This window comes from Cibotium barometz, chromosome 37 (genome assembly GCF_041138505.1).
Source record: "Cibotium barometz isolate CiBa-2024 chromosome 37, ASM4113850v1, whole genome shotgun sequence".
NCBI classification, from domain to species: domain Eukaryota; kingdom Viridiplantae; phylum Streptophyta; class Polypodiopsida; order Cyatheales; family Cibotiaceae; genus Cibotium; species Cibotium barometz.
In genome coordinates this window covers 19,425,235-19,446,892 of record NC_141082.1, presented here as the reverse complement: position 1 = coordinate 19,446,892, position 21,658 = coordinate 19,425,235, and the positions used below count along the sequence as shown (strand labels likewise).

Sequence of the window (21,658 nt, the reverse complement as noted above, 5' to 3'; positions counted from 1 at the left end):
CGGTTGCATGCACGGTGACTGCGCACACACACAAGGTTCTTCTCTGTATCCTATGATCGTGACCCTTTGAGCCACAACACGCGCCCCCCCCCCTCTCAAAAAAAAAAACAAAATATGAATGTGTTAGTAAACAGGAGACAATTAAATGTATTGCTAAGAGTTATCATTGTGTACCTTTTCAACAACAAAGTATCTACATGTATATAGTACTTGTATACAGTAAGGTTATTAGGGTTATGTTATATGTTATATGTTGACTAAGATATAAAGAGATGTTTATAGAACCTCAAGATATTCATTTTGGATTTCAGTAAATGGAGATCCAGAATGATAACAACGGCTCCAATGCCATAGTGGCTGCTGTGGCGAATGACGCTTCCAATGTATAAGTAGCTTTGTCTACCCCACCTGAGTTTATGAATGTTCGAGCTGCAAAACACCTTGCTCGGTCAAGGTCTCCATTCGAACAGCCAAGCTCTAAACGTCTACAAACTATTACGGACATATGCGAGCGCATTGAGAAAAATCAGCTTTCTTTGCAGAGTACTTGGATGAGATCAATGGAAGTGGCAGCCAAAGGGAGATATGCTAAGAGATGCGTTAACTCACCACATCCATTAAGTAGTGATCACATGGAGGCTAACCAACTAGACATGATTTCTTTCATGGAAAATATACATGTTGAAATTGGGGAATGTCTAGTAGGAAATGTAAAGAACAAGTGGATTCTCTAAAAGAGCAAATACATACATTAGGCTTGGAGGTATTAAGTCTAAAGATATCTATTAATCGACTTAATGCTATTATGAAAAAGATTAGCCGTATGTTGGAAGCTAGGGTAGTTTCTTAACACTAGGCTTGGAGGTATTGAGTCTAAAGATATCTATTAATCGACTCAATGTTATTATGAAAAAGATGAGCCATATATTGGAAACTAGGGTAGTTGCCTAGAGATTTTGTGGCAGTAATGATGCATTTGCTCAAGGGTCAAATTGTATTGCAGCTTTTCAGATCTGGCTTTCCCTATTTTCTTAAATTCTTTATATCTCTCTTCTATGTTGCTCTCTCGCTCGTTTTTTTCTGTCTCTCAACCTGTTTTATATATTTTTTAATTTCTTGCTCTCTCTCTCTCTCTCTCTCTCTCTCTCTCTCTCTCTCTCTCTCTCTTTGGAGACAAAGAGCGGTTTTGTTTTATTAGTGTCATAAGGAGATGGATTGTATATGTTATACTCACTTATCTATTATAAATATCTCTAATAATTACATCATGTTTGCTACTATGAGGAGTCGATCTGAGAGTAGCGTCACATCGTGATAATGGCACTTGAAGTAGAATAAATATAACAAGGTAATATTATGTTGCTCGTTTGAAGTTAGGAATGTTTGTAAAAAGCAAATTAGTATTTGTTATTTTGTGTTTCGAAGGAGGTTGAGGATGGTTAGGAGCTGTATATACGTGAGTTTGAACCAAGTTCGTCGGTTTCGAATTTTGGATGCAACACGCGTGTCTCGCCGTAATTGTTCACAGATAAGGGTTTGTAATAGAAAATAAATTGTTACTAATTTAACGGAGTACTTTAATGACAATGTAATCAAAACATTTGGAAGGTTATTTTTATTGCTTGGCTCGAAATACTAAACGTCCATAGAGAGAGAGAGAGAGAGAGAGAGAGAGAGCTCAAAGTCTTATGTAAATTATTAGTATAGTGAGTGCTATATCTTATATCATGAGTATATTGCTTAGGATGGATGCGGCAAGGAGATCATTTTCATTTCTTTATGATGATAGACAAGATATTGAAGGTATTTTTTATGAGGCATCATTGTTTTCCATAATCTATTTAATATTCATGGCTCAATCATAGACCTTCCATTTTGGGAAGGACAAGCAACATCATCTCTAATTATTGAACTATTAGAGAGCATCGGTGTTTTACAGTATATATAGAAACTTGCTTTTATGTTGTTTTTATAGGCATTGGACATTACCGAATTTTTTAATTTGCTGTCGACAAGCCTGTTCAAATGCCATTCATCTCAAATATTGATCCACCAAATGAGTTTTGTAAGGTTTTATCTTTTTCCTTCTTCTTTTTTTCAAAATTATGTAATATCTAATGTTTTTATCTTCAACATATTGTGGCAGATGGAGGTGAAGAGTTTAGGCTTCCAAGGAGAGATAATCCGGTTGCTCAAAGATTGTTTTAATGCTTTGTTCAGGTGTGTTAAGATTGTCAACACTATATTGGGTTGGAATGCTAGATGTATATTTATGCCAAGTTTGGTGTTTATTCAAAGAAATGTAAGTGCTTTAGGAGCTTCTACATGGATATATATGGCAAGAATGGTGTGTTTATATATAGGTTGGCAAGTTGAGGACTATGAAGCCCAAAATGGGCTTCAAATTATAAGGCTTATCTCTACTCACCCGTGCGGACAAGTCTTTCCTTTTTATGCATGTATCCAGCCTCTAGTGTTATCAATTCATGATGGTGGATAAAATCAAGGCACAAATAGTATCAATTCATGAATGTCGATAAGATCAAGGCACAAATAGTATCAATTCATGATGGTGGATAAGATCAAGGCACAAATGGTATAATAATATAATGAGGTAGATACAAAAGAGTCTAAATAAAATGAAGACTTTAAAAGCGTGGTATAATTAGGAAACGCCTTATCAATCGTTAAAAAGCAAGCAACGTGCCTGCGAGCAGCGTGCACGTTGGTATAATTGCAGCTTAAGATGCAATTGGGAGGGTTCACGGTGGTTGTGTGCTGATTATTGGCGGAGGAGAAGCTACTATATGGAAGCGTAGCTACAAAGAGGGCGCACACACTCTCTCTACGCCGCCGTCGCCGTCGCCGCCGCCTCCCCCAACACACACACACACACACGCGCACACAGTGTCCATGGCGCCGGTGCTGCCTGATCATGATTCGAAGAGCAGATCATCCAATGAAGGGGAGGAGACAGCCCTCAGCCACGTCGCGTCGGGTGCGTTGCAAGTCCTTGGCGAATCGTTGAGCGCAGAGGAGCACGACCTCTTCCACGCCAGCCCCGCCTTCAAATCCACCGCCATCCTCAACTCCAAAGACCAGGTCAGCCCCCTTTGCCTTGCCTTGTTTAATATATATATATAAATTGTTGGATCGTCCTACCTCAATGGTTCCTTTTTATCGAAGTTTAGTAAATGGAGCTCCATATTGGGAAATACATCCATACATACATCATAAATGCCCCACAATCAATCAATTTGATCATAATGCATAATGTAACTTGTTGAGTTTTGGGCACTTTCATCCTTAAGTTTTATTGCAAAAACATGGTAAAGAAAATAACTATTTTTTACAGGTAGAAATCAACAAAATCTTTGCATTTTAGTGACCCATTTTTAGCACATCCTAGGCAATAGTGAAGACCCTAACTTGATGGCTCGGTGGACATGCATTCCACAATTCGTATTGTTGCATATAGATCTTTCATTCATAATGATGTGAAATTCTTGTAGCCTTTTCTTGAGAAAATGAGTGAATGGTATGGTTGGGTTTTTCACCTTAGTTTTGTCCTTGAGGAAAATTAGCATTCATAACATGTTTCAAAAAATGCATGCACTTCTTAGCGAGTGAGTGAGCACTCAATTGCTAAAAATGCATTCACTTCTTGTGAGTGATTTCGCAATGCTATGAGAGTATAGGTTTGAAATCTCTCTTAGCTAGGGGACCTCTTGGTCGTGGAAAAGAGTGAGAATCAATAATGTGAGATTGTAGATTCTTTTACAAAGTAGGTGAGAGATAGATTGTAGATTCTTTTACAAAGTAGGTGAGAGATAGATTGTAAACTTGTACATCATTCACTGGAAGAGGTAGCATATAGCCAGTCGTTATCATGTATCATTGCAACACCAATATAAGAGAGGTGGATTTGAAGGATATATGCATTTCTTGCCCTACAAGGATTGGGTTTTTCTGTTACATCTTCTTTGTGTATTGGAATGCAACACCTTTTCCAATGGCCACTCTCCCTCTCCTAATATCAATAATGGCCATTGCCCCTGCAACCCTTAACTCTCTCAATGAAACCCTTGCCCACAGTGAATCCATTCCTGCATGCAAGAAGGAGCGCTTTGATGCCGATCAAAAATTCAAGTTATATAGCCTCGTCTCATCGAAGGAGAAGGTGAACTCCGATCTCTCTGGCATGACTGTGGTTTTTCAATAGATAAGGCCACATATGTCTCGTTACACACTTGGTAAAGTGTAGGAAGTAGGGCACATATGTCTCGTTACACTCTTGGTAAAGTGTAGGAAGTAGGGCACATATGTCTCGTTACACTCTTGGTAAAGTGTAGGAAGCACATCCCAAGCCTGCTTATAGCACTTTTACATGAGCAAATATGAGGACTAATGTTGCTTTTTACAAAAAATGCCACCAATACATGTGTGTGTGCATCCCTCCCATCACACTTGGCTAGTTCTGTTGTGGGAGGTGTGAAAGGCGGACGCCACATTTACATCTGAACTAGTATCACCATATGAAGTACTTGTACTATCATGCGCTAGGCGAGACATGGCGTACCTCAATGCCAATAACAACATTCCAAATCACTGCCTACCATTTCAGCCTACAAATAACAAATATCTATCACAAAATACAAATAACAAATATCTATCACTGCCTACCATTTCAGCCTACAAATAACAAATATCTATCACAAAATACAAATGTCCCAACAACTTGCAAGTACTACCAATGCCCATTGAATGCAACTGAGATGGCTACAAGTAGATCACTGATCATGATGTAAAGTGTATGAAAAAATGGCATAGTGGAGAGTGTAGAATGTTACTAGCAAGTAGATCATTGATGATGATGTAAAGTGTATGAAAAAATGGCATAGAGGAGAGTGTATGAAAAAATGGCATAGTGGAGAGTGTAGAATGTTATTAGCCAGGATGTAAAAGTTGATGACGATGAAGCTATTGATGATGAGCTCGAAGATGCAATGTCAATAATGATGCTCAAGTAAATGTATGCACACCAAATTTATGATGTTGCACTACTAAAAACCTAAAATCGAACAAAGACAATTTGAACTAACACTTCCTTGGGTTGTCTGTGGTAACCTTACATCATGCAAATGAACCTTGAAACATATCCAAAAGTCTTAAAAGTGATGTTAAAGTAGTTGATAGTACACTATAATATGGTATACCTTCTCCACCTAGGAGGATAGTACACTATAATATGGTATACCTTCTCCACCTAGGAGGATAGCTCAATCTAAGATAATTAAAAGAGCAGTTTGAGAAGACGATGAGACGAGGGGGTGAGGGCCAAGAGAACCTACTCTAATACCAATTGTTGGAGTAGAGACAAAGGAAGCAACATACACACAAATGCAACAAGTAAGTAGAGATAGAGAGAAGCATAACACTCAAAGTAGATTAATGAAAATGAGTGAAGGACAAGTGAAGTGACATGATCAAGTCACTTACGAGTTACTCATAAGAGTGTATACACACGCTTGGGAGAAAAAACCTCCTAAGGAGGGAAAAAGTGTCCTGGCCCATTATTAGCCTACGTCCACACATCACTACCATATAAATGGCTACAAGTGCTTCTATGTCCCAGCCCATTATTAGCTTACATCTACACAGCACCACCATATAAATGGCTACAAGTGCTTCTATGTCCACAATGGATTTAAAGGGCATCAACATTATGTGTGGGGGAGGAGAGAGGTGCATGTATCAATAGAGCCACCATGGGGTTGCTTACACAACAATAGGGATGGCCAAATAGTGACTCAAAGTTCAAAGTTAATTAATGGATAATTTAACTACAATCATGTGCATGCAAGGTTGCTTATTGTCAGACACATTTGTAGACATCATTATAATGATTATAACAAATTATGCTCAATTATTTACTTGCAAATATAAATCTCAAATCATAATATTACTCCACGTTATGCAAATTTTCCAACTTGAGCTATAAGAATGAAAGTGGTCTATGAGCTGAATCTTGCGTGCTTGATAGAGACATGAAGTATCATATAGACCATGTCAATCAATTGGACCTACAAGAGCATCATGCATAGCTTATCTGAAATACTTTTTCTTGTCAAATGTAAGGTTACATGGTATCACATGCTTTATTTATTTTATGTTTAAAATTTATATCATGTATACATGTAAGTGGAAAAAGTAATTCCCGTTTGTAATGAATCCGAAAATGTATTATGATGAAAGTCAATCGAAATCAATTTACGATGGTGATATCACCTTAACTGAGGTCACATAAGTTTCAGACGGTTAGAGAATTAGGTCACAAGGGATGATATGAATTACATCACAAGAGATAAAATGAATTAGGTCATAGCTAAGTGCATAGCTGGCATAAGAACTAGAATTATAGATAACGGGAAGCATTGTGCTTGTGATGACAACAAAGAGATCATAAAAGTCATGGGTAACGTGGACTTTTTATCAATTCACGGTGGATAAGTTCGAGGCACAAATGGTATAATATAACTGAGAATTCAAGGTAGTCTAAATAAAATAATGAAGACTTTATAATTAGGAAATCGTGAAAAAGCAAGGCACGTGAGCCAAGATGGACAGCTAGGTGTTGAGCAGATTTCAACACCAGATCGGCCAGCAAGGCGTGGAGGTTGTAATTTGCAGCTGTGCAGGCTTAAGATGCAATTGGGAGGGTTCATGGTGGTTGTGTGCTGATTGCTGGAGGACACTCTCTCTCCGCCGCCGTCGCCCCCCCCCCCCCCAAACACACACACACAGTGTCCATGGCGCCAGTGCTGCCTGATCACGCATACACACACTCTCTCTCCGCCGCCGCCGCCGCCCCCCCAACACACACACATACAGTGTCCATGGCGCCGGTGCTGCCTGATCATGACCCGAAGAGCAGATCCAATGAGGGGGAGGAGACAGCCCTCAGCCACGTGGCTTCCGGTGGGTTGCAAGTCCTTGGCGAATCGTTGAGCGCAGAGGAGCACGACCTCTTCCACGCCAGCCTCTCCTTCAAATCCACCGCCATCCTCACCTCCAAAGACCAGGTCAGCCCCCTTTGCCCTGCCTTGCCTTGCTATTATATATATTAATTAATTGTTGGATCGTCCTCCAAAGACCAGGTCAGCCCCAATTTGCCCTGCCTTGTTACATATTGTTGGGTCGTCCACCTGCTCGACCCAATGTGGAAGCTTAGTACAATGTGGAAGTTTAGTATGCTTGTTAATGGAGCTCCATAGCTTCTTCTTTTTTTTTTTGGAAATACATATACATATATATATATATATATATATATATATATATATACATACATATATATATATATATATATATTATATTTACATCCTCAGTAGGCCCTATATATGAACATATATATATATATATATATATATATATATATATATATATATTTACTGAGAACAGTAAATATATATATATATATATATATATATATATATACATCCTCAGTAGGCCCCATTGTTATTAAATATATATAAGATAAACATCGATCGTCTTTTATACGCTCCAATATATGTATATATATTTGCACCTTGAATTGAATCAATAATGTGAGATTGTAGATTCTATTACAAAGTATATGAAGATAGATTGTAAACTTGTACATCAATGGCTATAAGAGCTAGCATGGAGCTAGTGGTTAGCATGTATCATTTGTAGCACGAATATAAGAGAGGTGGATATGAAGGATATATGCATTTCTTGCACTACAAGGATTGGATTTTTTTGATACATCTTCTTTGTGTATTGGGATGCAACATCAAGGTTGCAATAAAGAGAAAATTTAGGCATTTATTATATCTTAGCGACCCTAAATTTTGCCTAAGGGTTTGTTGCAACCTCTGCCACTTTTTATGAAGTAAATGCATGTAGTCTTGGTCTTGGGAAGGAAAATTTGTCACACATGGAGTGCAAATGCTTTCTAGTGAGAAGCTTATTCGGTCTGTGCTTTTTACAAGGTCCTTTGAGATATCACTTTACTTGGTATTATGTTGCCTAAATTTACAAGTTAACCTCCTTTGGTTACTTCTTGAGGATTTAGTTCTAGATGATACCAATTCTTTGAATTGCATTGCTTTATACAAATGCTATAATATGTAATTATCATTGGAAGTCTTTCAATAATGTGAAATCACTTTTCTTGAGGGTTGCATTCCATAACCAAAAGAGAGTAGTAATGTGTGTAGAGCAAATTTAAAAGATGTAAGATACTTCTTGAATGCGATTTCAAAAGGTGTAAACTTTCTTCATGGCACTAACTTAAGAAAGTTTGTTTTAACAAGGAGTACACAAGGGATAGACATTAGACATGATTGAAAGAGACAAAATCTTTTTATTTGGATGGGTGTGTAAGCAACACTTTGGTTTAGATGAGATCTCAACAAAGCTCTCCATGTTATTTTAACACGATCATGGACTTCATTATTGGCGTGGGTTTTTTGTTGAAGTGTGAGATCAATGTCATTCAAGGAATAGAGTACTATGAATTTTCGAGGTAAGAGGCGTAAGCTATTATCAAAAGTCACTAGAGTATATAAGCTATCGTAGTTATGATTTCCCTTCAACCCATTAGGATTCATCCCCAACACTAAGCAAAGGCTTTAGACTTCTTTGATTGAGATACCTATCAAAATCATCATTCATGAAGGCTTCCTCTTTTACTTATGCAAAAGTTCCATGCAAGTTGCTAAAAAATATTTAGCAATAAAGTGACGACAAAACTCCAAGAGTCCAACTTCTCAAAAAGATCTAATGATGAAGTCACTTGAGAAAATGTTAAGAGTTCAACTTCCAAGTGTCTTTCTCTGTCAAAATTATGGGGAGTATGCACAACGGAAGTAATAGTTGATGGCAAGATAGAGCAACATATATGAGAGAGAGCAAGAACACAAGATGTATAGAAAGCTTCTACATTACCTTCTATTTCAGCCACTCCAAAGTTGGCTTAACCTTCACCTTCAAGTGTTGTGTTACAAAAAGTGAGGCCTCTTGCCCTTTATATAGGGTTCACCAAGGGCTAGGGTTGGGCCAACCCTAGATCCCTTTTCCAACCATAAGCCCACTTTATTTGGGGTGTGTTCACACCTACATGACCTCTTTCTCTCACCCTTTATCACTTGTACATCATATATTTCAACACCCCCTCTCATTTCAACCCTTTAAGATAAAGTCGAACATGACATGAATTTACTTCATTTAATGACTTTTGGAAATTCCTAAGGAGGCATCTTTCCTTCTCTTATCAATAGAGAAGTAGATTTTCCCCACAATTAAACCAGGCTTTAGGATGAGGCAAAGTTGGTCCATTTTACTTAGAATGGTTGTCACAAAGTCAATCATAATTGAAAATTGAGAAAATTACTATATTTGATATTGAAATTCTTGTTGTGAAATTTGGGGGATGAGTTTTCTAGTGCAGTTGTAGAGCAATGTTCGGGAAAGAGGTTCCTCAGTGTTCATCCTAGAGCCGATTGATTTTCGAGATTGGTCGCGCATAAAAGGATGCATAAAAGGATTATACAAAAATTATGGGAACTAATGTAGTTTTAAAAAAAAAAGAGAAAGGTAGAGTAGTCTTTTTATTATGTTTAAAAAGAAGAAAGGTTTTTAAAAAGAGAAAGGACTATTATGTTTTTAAAAAAAAGAAAAGGTTAAAAGAAGTGTTACGGAGACTACGGAGCGGGGGCGAAGTTGACGAGATAGTTTGGCATGGTTGCCACTAAAACTAGCGGTCCACCGCTATTTTGGCGGGTCCCTCTTCTCTCTCTCTCTCTTTTCTGTAGCTCTGCAGCGCGCTGCACGTTTCTCTGCGTGCTTTTTTCGTGAGCTTCGTAAATTGATTAGACGGATAGAAAAATGGAGGCAACCTTAAGTACAAAAGACTACCTTTACCACGCGCTCACTGGCCTTTCTCCTCCTCCACCTTTTTCTTCACCTTCTCCACGTAAAGCTCGAGCTCTGACATCGCTACCGCTACTGTCATCGCCGTATTTTTGTAGCACCAGATTTTGCCCCGCCATGGCTCCCCCCACCTTTTCCAATGGCCACCCTCCCTCTCCTAATGTCAATAACGGCCATCACCCTGTTGCGGCCCTCGACTCTCTCAACGAAACCCTTACCCGCAGTGAATCCATTCCTGAGGAGCGCTTCGATGCCGATCAGAAATTCAAGCTGTCCGCCCTCGTCTCGTCGAAGGAGAAGGTGAACTCCGATCTCTCTGAGTAACTGTGGTTTTTCAACAGATTAGGTTTCCTGTTCAAATTAGGGTTTCTTTGCGATCACGTCAACATTCCATCGCAGCGTCGTGATTGTATCTCTGGACGATCATGATCCTACATAACCTGCTTTTCGCAAATGCACCAATCATAACAACTCTAGTACCAGCCTTGAAACCGATGATCACTCGCGCCACTATGATGCTGTGGAATTAGTTCAGCTTTTGATGAATTCATCAGCTCTGTGTAAAGGTATTCAGGTCATCAAATGTATCAGCTTGCTGCATGAGCCAATACATGGCAATCAGATGCATGTGCGGCTGATGCCATGTGCTAAGCCGCATGAATTTGCGCGTGACCCATTGTCCTTGCCCTTCCCATATGGGCTCCGGCAGCAGCGGCTTTCAGCATGAATCATACGCATCAAGAAGGTGGAGATTGGTAACCGCTGTTTGCAGGCACCAAGCACTATCACCCATACGTGTGTGTGTACAGGAGCATCGCCATCTACTCAGTGTTCCCAACCATAGACACGGAGTGAAGGTACTTTGCATTACAGGCGTTGCTTCCCTGTGTGGATAGTGATTGGTGCCTGCAAACAGCGGTTACCAGTCTCCACCTTCTTGACGGGCGTTGCATCTATTCATCTGGGAATTCCATAAGTCATCCCAGATGTTGATACCTTTCCTGGCCAGGGATAAAGCCAACCTGTACTGTTCTGGTTCTATTTCTTGATGAAGGAATGGCCACCGTACTGATTATGCTCTGTCTGGTACCTGCAGAATCCCTGAAATTAGGGTTTGGAGAGAGCTTACCTTTAACTGCATTCCATGCTTTCCACATGCTTTTTACCAGGGGGAGCCAACAGGCTGTTTGCTGAAGAAGAGAGTTGTGGCTGGAAGTTTTTTCCATCTAGGGAGGCTCTATAATGCAAAATCCTTCAGATTTCTGAGTAATAACTGAGACCAGTCCTCTTCAGGACAGAAAAAGCTTCTGACTATCATTTTGAGGCTAGTCTATCAGCCATATTATTCAAGTTGATGATTCCAAGCCCTCCCTTTTTTTTTAAGTAGGATACAAATTTCCCACTTGACTTTAGGAATCCTATACTGCATAGGATCCCCTGCCCACAAAAAAAATCCTACACGGGGAGTTTATTTTATTTATGGCTTTTTGTGAGGGTCTCCAACAAGAGAGAAAATAAACAGTGGCTGGAATTAGAAATGTGTTGAGCACTATAACCCTACCTGCCAGAGATAACTGACAGTTTCTCCACTTATTAAATTTGCTCTCTAGCCTTTCTTTAATCCATTGCCATCTCTGATGGATAGTAACCTGAAAGCCCACGGGATACCCAATAACCTGAACACTCTCCCGTTAGGAATTTCCTGACAACCTTCCTGTAGGAGCCAATTGGGAGGGGGGGCTGTAAGAGTTCTAATCCCTGTCTTGGCATGGTTTATCATAAAGCCTGAAGCAGTACATAAAACATTGAGACATTCCTAGAAGGTCTTTAAACCATTTGTGTCAGCAGCAAATTGTTGTGGGCACCTTTGACTCCTTCCGTTGGGGAGGGTTATTCCCTGCAATTCACCCTTGTCCATCCTCTGTTGAACCAACCAACCTAATTCATCTGCTGCAATAGCAAAGGGCAAGGGGTCCAAAGGGCAGAGAGATCCCCATTAATGCTCACCCTGGCTCTGGCATTCCCAAATAGAGTTGAAACAATATGAATAAATCTGGGGCCTAATCCCATACTCTTTAGAGAGTCCAAAGTAAAATCCCACTCAAGCCTGTCATAGGCTTTATCAAAGTCTATCTTGAAGAAGAGGAAGTCCTGGTGGCTCTGTTCTGCATATTCAATCCCCTCCCAGAGAGCTATTATAGCATCCAGGATGTACTTGCCCTTAACAAAACCTTTCTGTTCACTTCTAATCCAAGCAGTAAGATTGTTGGCTAGCCTATTTGCCAAAGCCTTGGCATAAATCTTGTAGGCAGTGCTGAGCATAGTGATAGGCCTCCAGTTGGAGAGCTCATCCTTATCTCTCCTCTTATTGATTAGCTTAATCACCCCTTAAGTAATAGATTTTGGAAGGGCTTAATAGAGGATGGCCTCATTCCAAACTTTCATTAGAGGGACTATGAGAAGATCTTTGAATTTTTGAAAAAATTCAGAGGGGAGACCATCAAGACTTGGGCTCTTCCTGGGCTTGAGATTGTCTATAGCATCCTCAAGCTCATATTCAACTAGCTCTTTTTCTAGTTGCATACAGAGGGAGTGGGGGACCACCTTATGCCTAGCATCTGCAACCTTTTGCATACATTCCTTTCTGTACCGAGAGAAATTGGGTTTGGAGAGAAGATTTGAGCAAAATGCTCTTGAGCAATTTGCAAATTTTCCTCCTGAGAATTAGCATGGGTACCTTGGGGATTCTTCAGCATAGGGATGACTTCCTTTGCAGCTTTCTTTTTAAGGATCTGGCACATCTCTTTAGAGGGCATATCTGTCTTACCAACCCACCAGTCTCTCATAAACAATTTGAGATGGGAGTAGTTGATTAATTCTTCTCTCCTGAGGCTCTCTTTGAGAGCAAGAAGCTGGGTCTGAGCCTCAGGATTTCCTTCATTTACCTCCTCCTCTAACCGAGACAAGACTTGGTATTTGAGTTCTCGTCTATTCTGTCTAATCTTTGAAACTTGTTTCGTGATAGAGACCAAGAACGTTTGGGACTCTAACTGTTGCTGACCATTGTCTAGCTGGAAAGTCAGCCTCTCTAAAGTTGGACTCCCAAATCTTTGTAATACCATCTTGAACAGATGGTAGTTCAAAGAGTTGGGGGTCAGTATGAAACCAGGAGGCCCTTACCTTTGAGCTCTCTTTGTCAAAGCTAATGACAACCGGCTAGTGGTCTGAGAGGACTAGGGACTTGATGACTCTACATTTGATGTGAGTAGAGACATAGACCCTGTCCAGTCTCGCTTTCCTGAGATCTTCACCTATTCTACCATTAGACCAGGTATAATCCTTACTTACATCTGGGTCAAACAAGTCCTGGGCCGACACTCCCAGCTTCTTCTTTCCCTGCATTGAAGGCAGTGCCCCAGTTCTTTAAACCTGTCTGCTTATTGATATATTTTCCATCATATTTAAATCTCCTGCAATTAAGAGGGGGCCTTGTATCATTGTTAGAGACTCCCAGAGAGCTGGTCTAGAAGCAGCAGGGCGAGAAGCATATAGAGACACTACTGTCATAAGGGAATCCCCACCTACTGTGATGGCCACCCATCTATGACATTTGCTTAATTGCACATCCTGAACCATGGGAAGCCATTTTTCATGGATACCCAGGGACCACCCCCCACTACCAGCCTGGTGGTTAGTGAAGTGCCACTTGTACTTGCTTGAAATTTTGGATAGCCTAGCAGAGAGCTCTTCTCCCACCACTTTGAGTTCTTGCAAATAGACGAAGTCAGGAGATGACTCAGAGTTATACATGCAACTTTTGATGATATCTGACCTAGAGGGGTCAGTAAGTCCTTTGACATTTAAGGTCATGAGGTTCATATAAAACCTTTTATTTTCTTTTTCCCCTGGTTACCAGGAGTCATGGGAGAACCTTGGGCTTTAGCCTTTTTCTTCAGACTTTCTCTTTGACTGTTTAGAATGGCTCCCCTCTGGAGGGAGGGAGGGGGAAGGGTTAAAGGCCGGGTTAGTGGAGGAAAAATGAATTCCATGGGGAGGGGGAGAGTTTTCCTTTCGGTTGTCTTCCATATCATCCATCTGGGCTACTTCTTCTTCTAGAGAAGGCTAGGCTTAAGAGTCGTCTACAGCTTCTCCTCTGATGAGCTAAGGATCATGTCGCGAAGAGGGTCTGTGGCATAATGCATTAGAAAGCAGGGCTGCAAATTTGTTCAGAGATTGGACTGAAGGTTTAGGCTTTGGCTTAGGTTGGGGTTTACCTCTTTTGCCTATAGTAGTAAAACCATCCTCCTGTGCCTTTGGGGCCTCAGGGGTTTCTTTAGGCAAGGAGTCCGGGGTGGGGGGAAATTTAATGGGGCAATTCCTGATGTAGTGGCCTTGAGTGCCATAGTGAAAACAGGCATTGGGAAGGTTTTTGTATAAAACCACTTGAGTGATGGAGACACCTTCTCCTACATTGATGATTAGGGACTCTGGGAGTTCCATATTCAGGTCAATTTCAACCAGAATCTGAGGGTGCCATCGGGGGTTGAGCTCTAGGGAGAGCCTTTGCCCGAGGAAACCAATCTTTGCATTAGGGGGTCTTTGCATTAGGGGGTATAAGTGGAAGGGCAGATTAGGGAGTTCCACCCACACTGGCATTTTGCTAGGCTTTGAATCCATTGGGGAAAACTTTGGAAACCACTTGAACAAAGGAGTTTCTGATCATCCACTGGCCAACACTGAGGACCTCTAAAGCCATCTTCGCTTCCTTAAAGAGAAAGATGAAGAAATTGTTAGGTAAGTATTGTGTGGTAGCCAGCTCAAGGCCCCTTGGGGTCCACTCTCTTCGAAACCATGCTTTAAGGATTTCTGCATGGGGTCTAGGGCCAAACACCCGTCCTATAACTGCCCTACTCTGGTAATCCAACAGTGTGTCCCCTATGATATTTCCGGCGGGAAGATTAACAGTGGGAGTTAGCTTGAAGTCGTTTCTCTTGAGCTGTTGCAGGAGACTCTTGGCCTTGTCCACCTCCACCCACTTTTACAGCCTCGTTTTCTTCAAGTCTTTGTCTGTGGCTAGTAGAGCTTTGAGCGCTCTTTTTTGGTCTGCCTCTGGAAATTGCGTTTTCTTTTTCTCTCCTTTCTTCAGAGGGTCCATGCTGAGAGTTAATGGCCTTGGGTTGCTGTTCAACACTTAAAAAAGGCTGTAGGCCTTCAGGGAGGAAGTCATAGCCCCCTTGTCCCCCCTACCCCCATGTGCCGAAGTGACCCACGGGGTCCTTGAGTGACGTGCCATGCTTTGTGTTGATGAGTGTGCTTTTCAAGGCTTATACTGCGTTCTGGTCCATATTCGATCTCACCTTCGGAGAAGTGATAGAAACTTAGCTCGTTGGTCTCTGTATAAAATTTGTGTCCTCTTGGTTGGGACAAATTTTTATATATATGTAAACCTGCACCTACTTTGGGGCGTTGATGACGTGAGTAGGGATGTCGTAACGCCTAGTCCATGCTATGCGTGATGAAGTCGATGATCTTATACTTCATGATTGGACAATCTTTGAGGTAAAGTTTGCACTTTTTGTATTGTTGTCTTTACTTGTTTTGTTTTAGTGAATTAGTCATTTAAAGTTTGTTTTTGCTAATTAGTTATTAAAAATTTATTTAGCTTGTTTGTTAGAAATTCTTTTGTTGTGGTTCAATAAAGAATTTGTTTGTGTATATGTGGGCGTGTGTGATTTACTTATGTTATTATTATGATTTTTTCTCGTGTGTGTCTATTAAGCTTTTTAAAAAAATTTTAATCAAAATTTTGTTTGTTTTTGGTGATTCTCTTCTTTCTTTTTAAAATTATTCGTAAGTTTCGATTCATCTGGCCTTGTGACGGTATATATACATATTTGATCTGCGTCGTGCGACCAAAGGCTTCCGCACGACCACGGGGTACCTCCCCCCTAGGGGTCACATCCTCCTCCCTTGGAGGAACCAGCGTGGCGAGCTAATTGGGAGAGAAGAAGACCAAATCCTAACTGTAGCAACCCTAGTTGCTCCCTCTCTTGACCCCTACTTTCTTGATCCGTACGTTTTCGTCATACTACGAAGTTCACAATCCCTCAATGCTTTTTTTCATCAAATGCAACCAGTATTTTTTGCCTCTTCTACTTAAACTTTTTGATCATTTTAAACTGGCAATTGGAACTCTTTTAAGGTTGTAAAATATAAGGGCTCATTTGTGAACATTGCCACCTACAAATCATGGACATAAAATGTCCATGTAAATTGCATTTTTTCAGCCAACGGAAAGATTTTTGTGAACCTTAACTTTTGTTGTGAAGAAGTCTTTAAAACAGGACGGGTACTGTTTGGGGGGCATCCAATAATTGACCCCTTTATCCTAGGAAACAGCAACTTTAGGACTTTCTCCACATCAATGTCATGTTGCTCAACCGTAGCTGAAAATACTAGTATTGTTGGTCATGTCCACTCCCGGCTAGTTCAGGTGTGAACCCAGCTTACTCATGGGCACTTTTTCCCTGTGATTGGACACAAGTTTTTTCCCCATGTGAACACACTTTTGTGTGTTGGGCACTTAGCCCTAGGCTTTTTAGTACTCACTTGTACCTTCATTTATTTATTCATTGAGTACATCTTTTCCAGCACTCTCACGTTTCTCTGTGCTTGAGCTTGTGTGTGTGTGTGCAAGCTAGCTGCCCTCCTACCCAACATTGGTATCAGAGCCTCGTTAGGATTAGGTTAGGGTTACACCCTGCTGCCCCCCAACATTAGGGTTAGGATTCTTGCAACCTACTTCACTGAGCACTGAACACTTCTCTACTGTGCTGCTGTGCGACGCCCCTCCTTGAAGCAACTATAGCTGCCATGTGCCGCCGAATGGCTTGCACGCTTGTTTTTGTTTGCAAGAGCCTAATGTAAAAGGCTTACTAAAAAGCCTTTTAAAAGCGTGTTCGTAAGGTTTTAATACCTATATACAAATTGACGACTATAGTTTCCGCCGTTTGTTGACCGCCGATTGTACCTGTTGCTGCCGCCACCCGCTGAGCACCCCTTTGAAGCGCCGACTGTACCTGCCCTGCTGTGAGTTGTCGACCTACCTGTGCGCTGCTGGTCTGAATCGATGTTGCAGTTGTTGTGAGTGTTGCCGTTTGCACCTTTGCTGCAGGCTAATCAACTTCAGAGTAACACTTGCCTCTTCAGTAGAACCTCCTCTTGCCTTCTGCACTAAACTTTTCGGTTACATTAAATTTAGGGGTTTTCACATTAAACCCTAAATTCGTGACATTGGTCTGATTTGGAACAGATTTCGTGCACATTTGTACTTGAAATTTGGGGATTTTGCAGAAATTGGTCAGATTTACAGGTTTGTCTAAGGGATTTACAGGTGTAGGTGCTTTATAGGAAGTCTACCCTGACATTTGGGCATTTTCTCAACAGAAATCGCAACATTGAGTAGATTTGTATTAGCCAAATTTGGTTTCAAAATTAAGCTCACATTTGTGACATTGCTCCTACCTGGAATCGATTTCCATGAGATTTGGGCATTTATGTATGCAAAAATTGGGGATTTTGTAGAAATTGGCACTATTTGCAGGTCTATTATAGACATTTGTAGGCATTTTGGGTGTTACATGCACATTTACTTGGCATTGGGGCATTTTTCCCAATTTTTTGGACATTACAGCATTTGGTACAGGTGACAATTGCTTTAACAGATTTACAGGTGCAGATCCGGTTCAGATTTGGTCTAATTGGCTGCCTAAAAATTGGGACTTTTCTACATTGAGTCCATTTTTGCAGCATTTGATCCATTTACCATTGATTTTACCGGGATTTGAGCACTTGTAGCTCTTACAGGTGTCAGCTGAACGTGCTTTTCATGGCACATGTATACATTTGTGGTTTGTAGTAGTATATGTATGCCATTGTGGACACTTTGACAGATTTGCATTATCGCGCAATACACTTGTAGATTTGGGACATGCATATGTATTTCTTGTGGTGAAGGAGTTCCCTTTCAGTCCATTGATTATCTTGCTCTTTATTTCTCACATTCTTATAGTTTTGCTGGGCATTGCCTAGTCTTTTGGTGACCTGTGACAGATTTGCTGAGTTATCATGGCCAATAGTAACAATGATCTCTTTGGCATGCTGTCTCAAGAGGACAAGCTTAATGGGGATAACTACCCTATGTGGGTTTATATGATGCGTCATGTATTGGTTGCTAAGAATGTATGGCTATATGTGGATGGCACTGAGGAGCATCCTCTAGCACTTGCTCCAGTGGAAGGTGAAGTGATTCCCGCTCACCCTCCTGCAGGTCCACCTCCTCGTTCTCTTTCTACCCAGCAACAGTGTACTTGGGATGCTAGGGATGCTTAGGTCCATGCGTTGATTGCTCTTTTGTGCCGCAGGCATATCATTCCGCACATTCGTTCCTGCACCACTGCAAAGGGTGCTTGGGATACCTTGGTGGCGTTTTATTCAGGTTATTCAGGTTGCAATGAGGCTCATGTAGCTTACCTTCGGGGCAAGATTGAGACTGACCGCATGCTTGAAGGTGACTCTATCGATCAGTACCTTACGCATGTGAAAGACCTACGAGAGCAGCTCATTAACATCGATGAGGTCTTGATAGATGGCTATCTTGTTCAGACAGTTTTGCGTAATTTGCCCGACTCTTATCAGACATTTGGCACCACTTTGCGGTTGTTAGTTGGAAATGCACCTAATGCGGTTACTTTTGACAACCTTGTGACTCTCTTGCTCAGTGAAGAGCAATCCCGTTCCAACAAGAATAACATGATGTCTGTTGAGTTAGCAATGGCTACTCCCTTTCGTGGGAATCGATCCGGGCCTAAACCTAGCCCATCTGAACCTCCCAAGATAGAAGACAAGCCTGAAAAGAAAAAGCGCTGTAACTATTGCAGGAAAACAGGGCACACCATAGAGGAATGCAGGAAGCGTATTGAGAGTGAAAAAAAGAAGAAGCTGGCATCTTCTTCCACAGGTGCAGATCAGGCCAATTTGGCTACACATGTATCAGCCTTGACCATTACATCTTCATCACCTGCAGAGATGTCTTCTGATGCTGTTGATTTTGTTGACTATGCTCTATAGTCAGTACTTCTTGGTATGCATTGTCTAGCAGATGCATTTCAGGGGGGGTTTTATTTGTCCACATGCAGTTGGTGATGCCTCATGGTCACTTATGGTTGTTGACACCCATTTCTTCACAGCCTCGCCCAGGTTCTCCCCTTCTCCTTTAAAGGGTCCTGGCTGAGTTCTATGAAGAGCCTTGCGAACGTCGGGGTTAAGCTCATCATCTTCAGAGAGAGGGTCTGGCTGACGGCCACCGTTTCCTCGGAGACTTCCGGAGGCTGAAAACCAACCATCCTTCGAGGGACAGGAGTCACTCCGAAAGGGGTAGTCCACCGGAGTTTGAAAACCAACCACACGAGCGAGAAAAAATTTCTGGTTTCTCGCTGAATCTTTACACTTGAAGTAGGCTATGATACCACTTTAACGTGCGAAAGCGTCGGGGAGTTCGCTAACTTGAATGCTCAAAAAACAACACACTTGTCGCGACGAAAATTAACGCACAAAACTGAATGTAGATGTGCAGAAAAATAGATAGAGAGAGAGAGAGAGAGAGAGAGAGAGAGGGAGAAGAGGACACAATATTGGGTCCCGAATACCCTCTGTAGGGCCTCCACCAGGAATGGTGTATTTGCTTTTATTAGAATGATGCAAAACTGAAAATAAAAGACTGACTGAACTGTTTTGGCTGAGATAGATCTCTGCCCTTGACCTTCACACCTTCACCCTTGCGTTAGCTTCTCCCTTGGCTGTCCTGGCCCTTGAGTAGCTGCAGCACCTTGTGAATTATGAGATATTCAGGACTGAATTATGCCATGGGTATTTATACCCCTTTAGTGTGCTGGTCGGCTGGTTTTAATCTAGGCGGCTGACTGAAAAATAGCCTCACGATTGTATAATTAGCATTTAATGCTATTAACTCCTACGCTTCACACCTATGGGGGGCTGGCCACCTATGCACATGGCCTTTGGCTGCTCGGCAGCCTGTGTGGGCTGCCCCACACCTGGCCGACTGGCCTTTAAGGGCTGGACGGCCTGTCGGCCTCTTGTCTAGAGGCCCTAGGGCTGGCCTACAGCCCTTCCAGCCCATCCCATGGCTGGTGGGCACAGCCAAGGCCCTTTTGGCCCCTTCGGGGTTGGTTCTACACCATCTCTATGCCCATATAACTGTTCTTGGGGGGGAGCCCTATGGGCTGGCCCATTACTACATGCAAACCCTACCTGTCTACACAGTGGTTCGGCATCCGGTGTCATATCAGATACACACAACCACTGACATCATTCCAGAGGGAGACTCACAGAGCGGACTGGCACTGTTTCATGTGTAGGACAATGCATACTTGACCTTGGACGCATGTGCAGGACAATGCACACTTGACCTTGGATGACTGGAGTGGAACCCTAGCTGACTCGTCCCAGACTAGGCTCACATGGGACCAATTTTCCACCCCAGGTCTTGCACGTTCTGTACAGATATGTCTATGTGGCATCCAAGTGCGGGATGCACGTAACAGCGAAAACCTGTAAACCAGCCCATGTGGCTCATCCAAGAGCGCATAAACCAGTATAACAGCCTGTACGTCGCATCCATGACTACCAAAACTTGTAAACCAGCCTATGTAGCTCATCCAAAAGCGCATAAACTAGTATAACATCTTGTATATCGGATAAAACCAGAAATTTCAGCAAGATTTAGGACTGTTTTGCTGAAAAATAGTCATCCGGGGTGTGCAAGATGGTGTAGAGTAGTGAAAATCATCTTCCCCAAGCTGGATACGGCTATGGTGGGCTTAGAAATGAAGAGAAACGGAGAAAAATCAGAGTTTTCAGCCTCCAAAAACTTGGTTGAAGCTCAGACTCGCCCAAGAGATAACTCTCTCATGTTCAAATAAGCAAGAAAATGCTACAATGCCATGTGTAGAGCTAAATTGACAAGTGTGAGGACACTTGTCTCACTTTTATCCTCTTATCTGCCACATGTCCCAAATCCAAAGGCCAAAAATTCAACAATCTTCAGCTCTAAAAATATCCTAGATGATAGCTAATTTCACATCGGCGCTTTGGCAATACTCGATCTGTGTCAAATTCCGGAGGTAATCACGTGAATGGATTCCATTGGAGATTGCCAAAAATAGCAACTTTTCCTAAAATTTAGGAGATGATTTCTTTGTGTTCCACCACATGAGAAATACATGTAAGCACCATGTAGAAACCTGTTTCATTGCTCGATGTCCCCCAAATCCTCAAGAGTTCGCCATACATACTTTCCACTTGACACTTGAGCTCCAAAATCCATTTGTGTGTCCAAGAAACCGTCTTGAGTGCCTGGACCATGCTACAAACACTTCGTCCTCTGTACTGGATAATCCCCCATTCCCTAAAGCTTGTACATTCTTGATCTTTCGGGCATCCAAAGCCCTTCCACACACATGAATTCTGGAGATGCCTAAAATGGTGACATTCCTCCCAACTTCTTAAAAGTTGTACTCAACTTGAAAGCTTCAAAACATATATCAAGATATAATCTCGTCCCATCAACCGGGCGAGACGCGGCAGTCTCAAAAATCCAATTTGACTAAAAGAATCCATGTCCCAA

The 21,658-nt window shown here is 41.7% G+C and overlaps 1 protein-coding gene across 3 annotated transcripts in view; it reads left to right on the top strand.

The window, feature by feature from the left end:
- Positions 1-2,909: 2,909 nt before the first annotated feature.
- ACS (acetyl-CoA synthetase) overlaps positions 2,910-21,658 on the top strand; it is a 56,089-nt gene continuing 37,340 nt past the window's right edge. The window contains exon 1 of one of the 3 annotated variants that reach the window (XM_086776665.1): positions 2,910-3,102. In XM_086776665.1, coding sequence (XP_086632791.1) covers positions 2,914-3,102 — 189 coding nt within the window. In that variant the 5' untranslated portion in view covers positions 2,910-2,913. Of the gene's footprint in view, positions 3,103-6,557; positions 7,083-9,734; positions 10,255-21,658 lie in introns of those variants that run through there. The other 2 variants (XM_086776663.1, XM_086776664.1) reach the window with 2 other exon arrangements.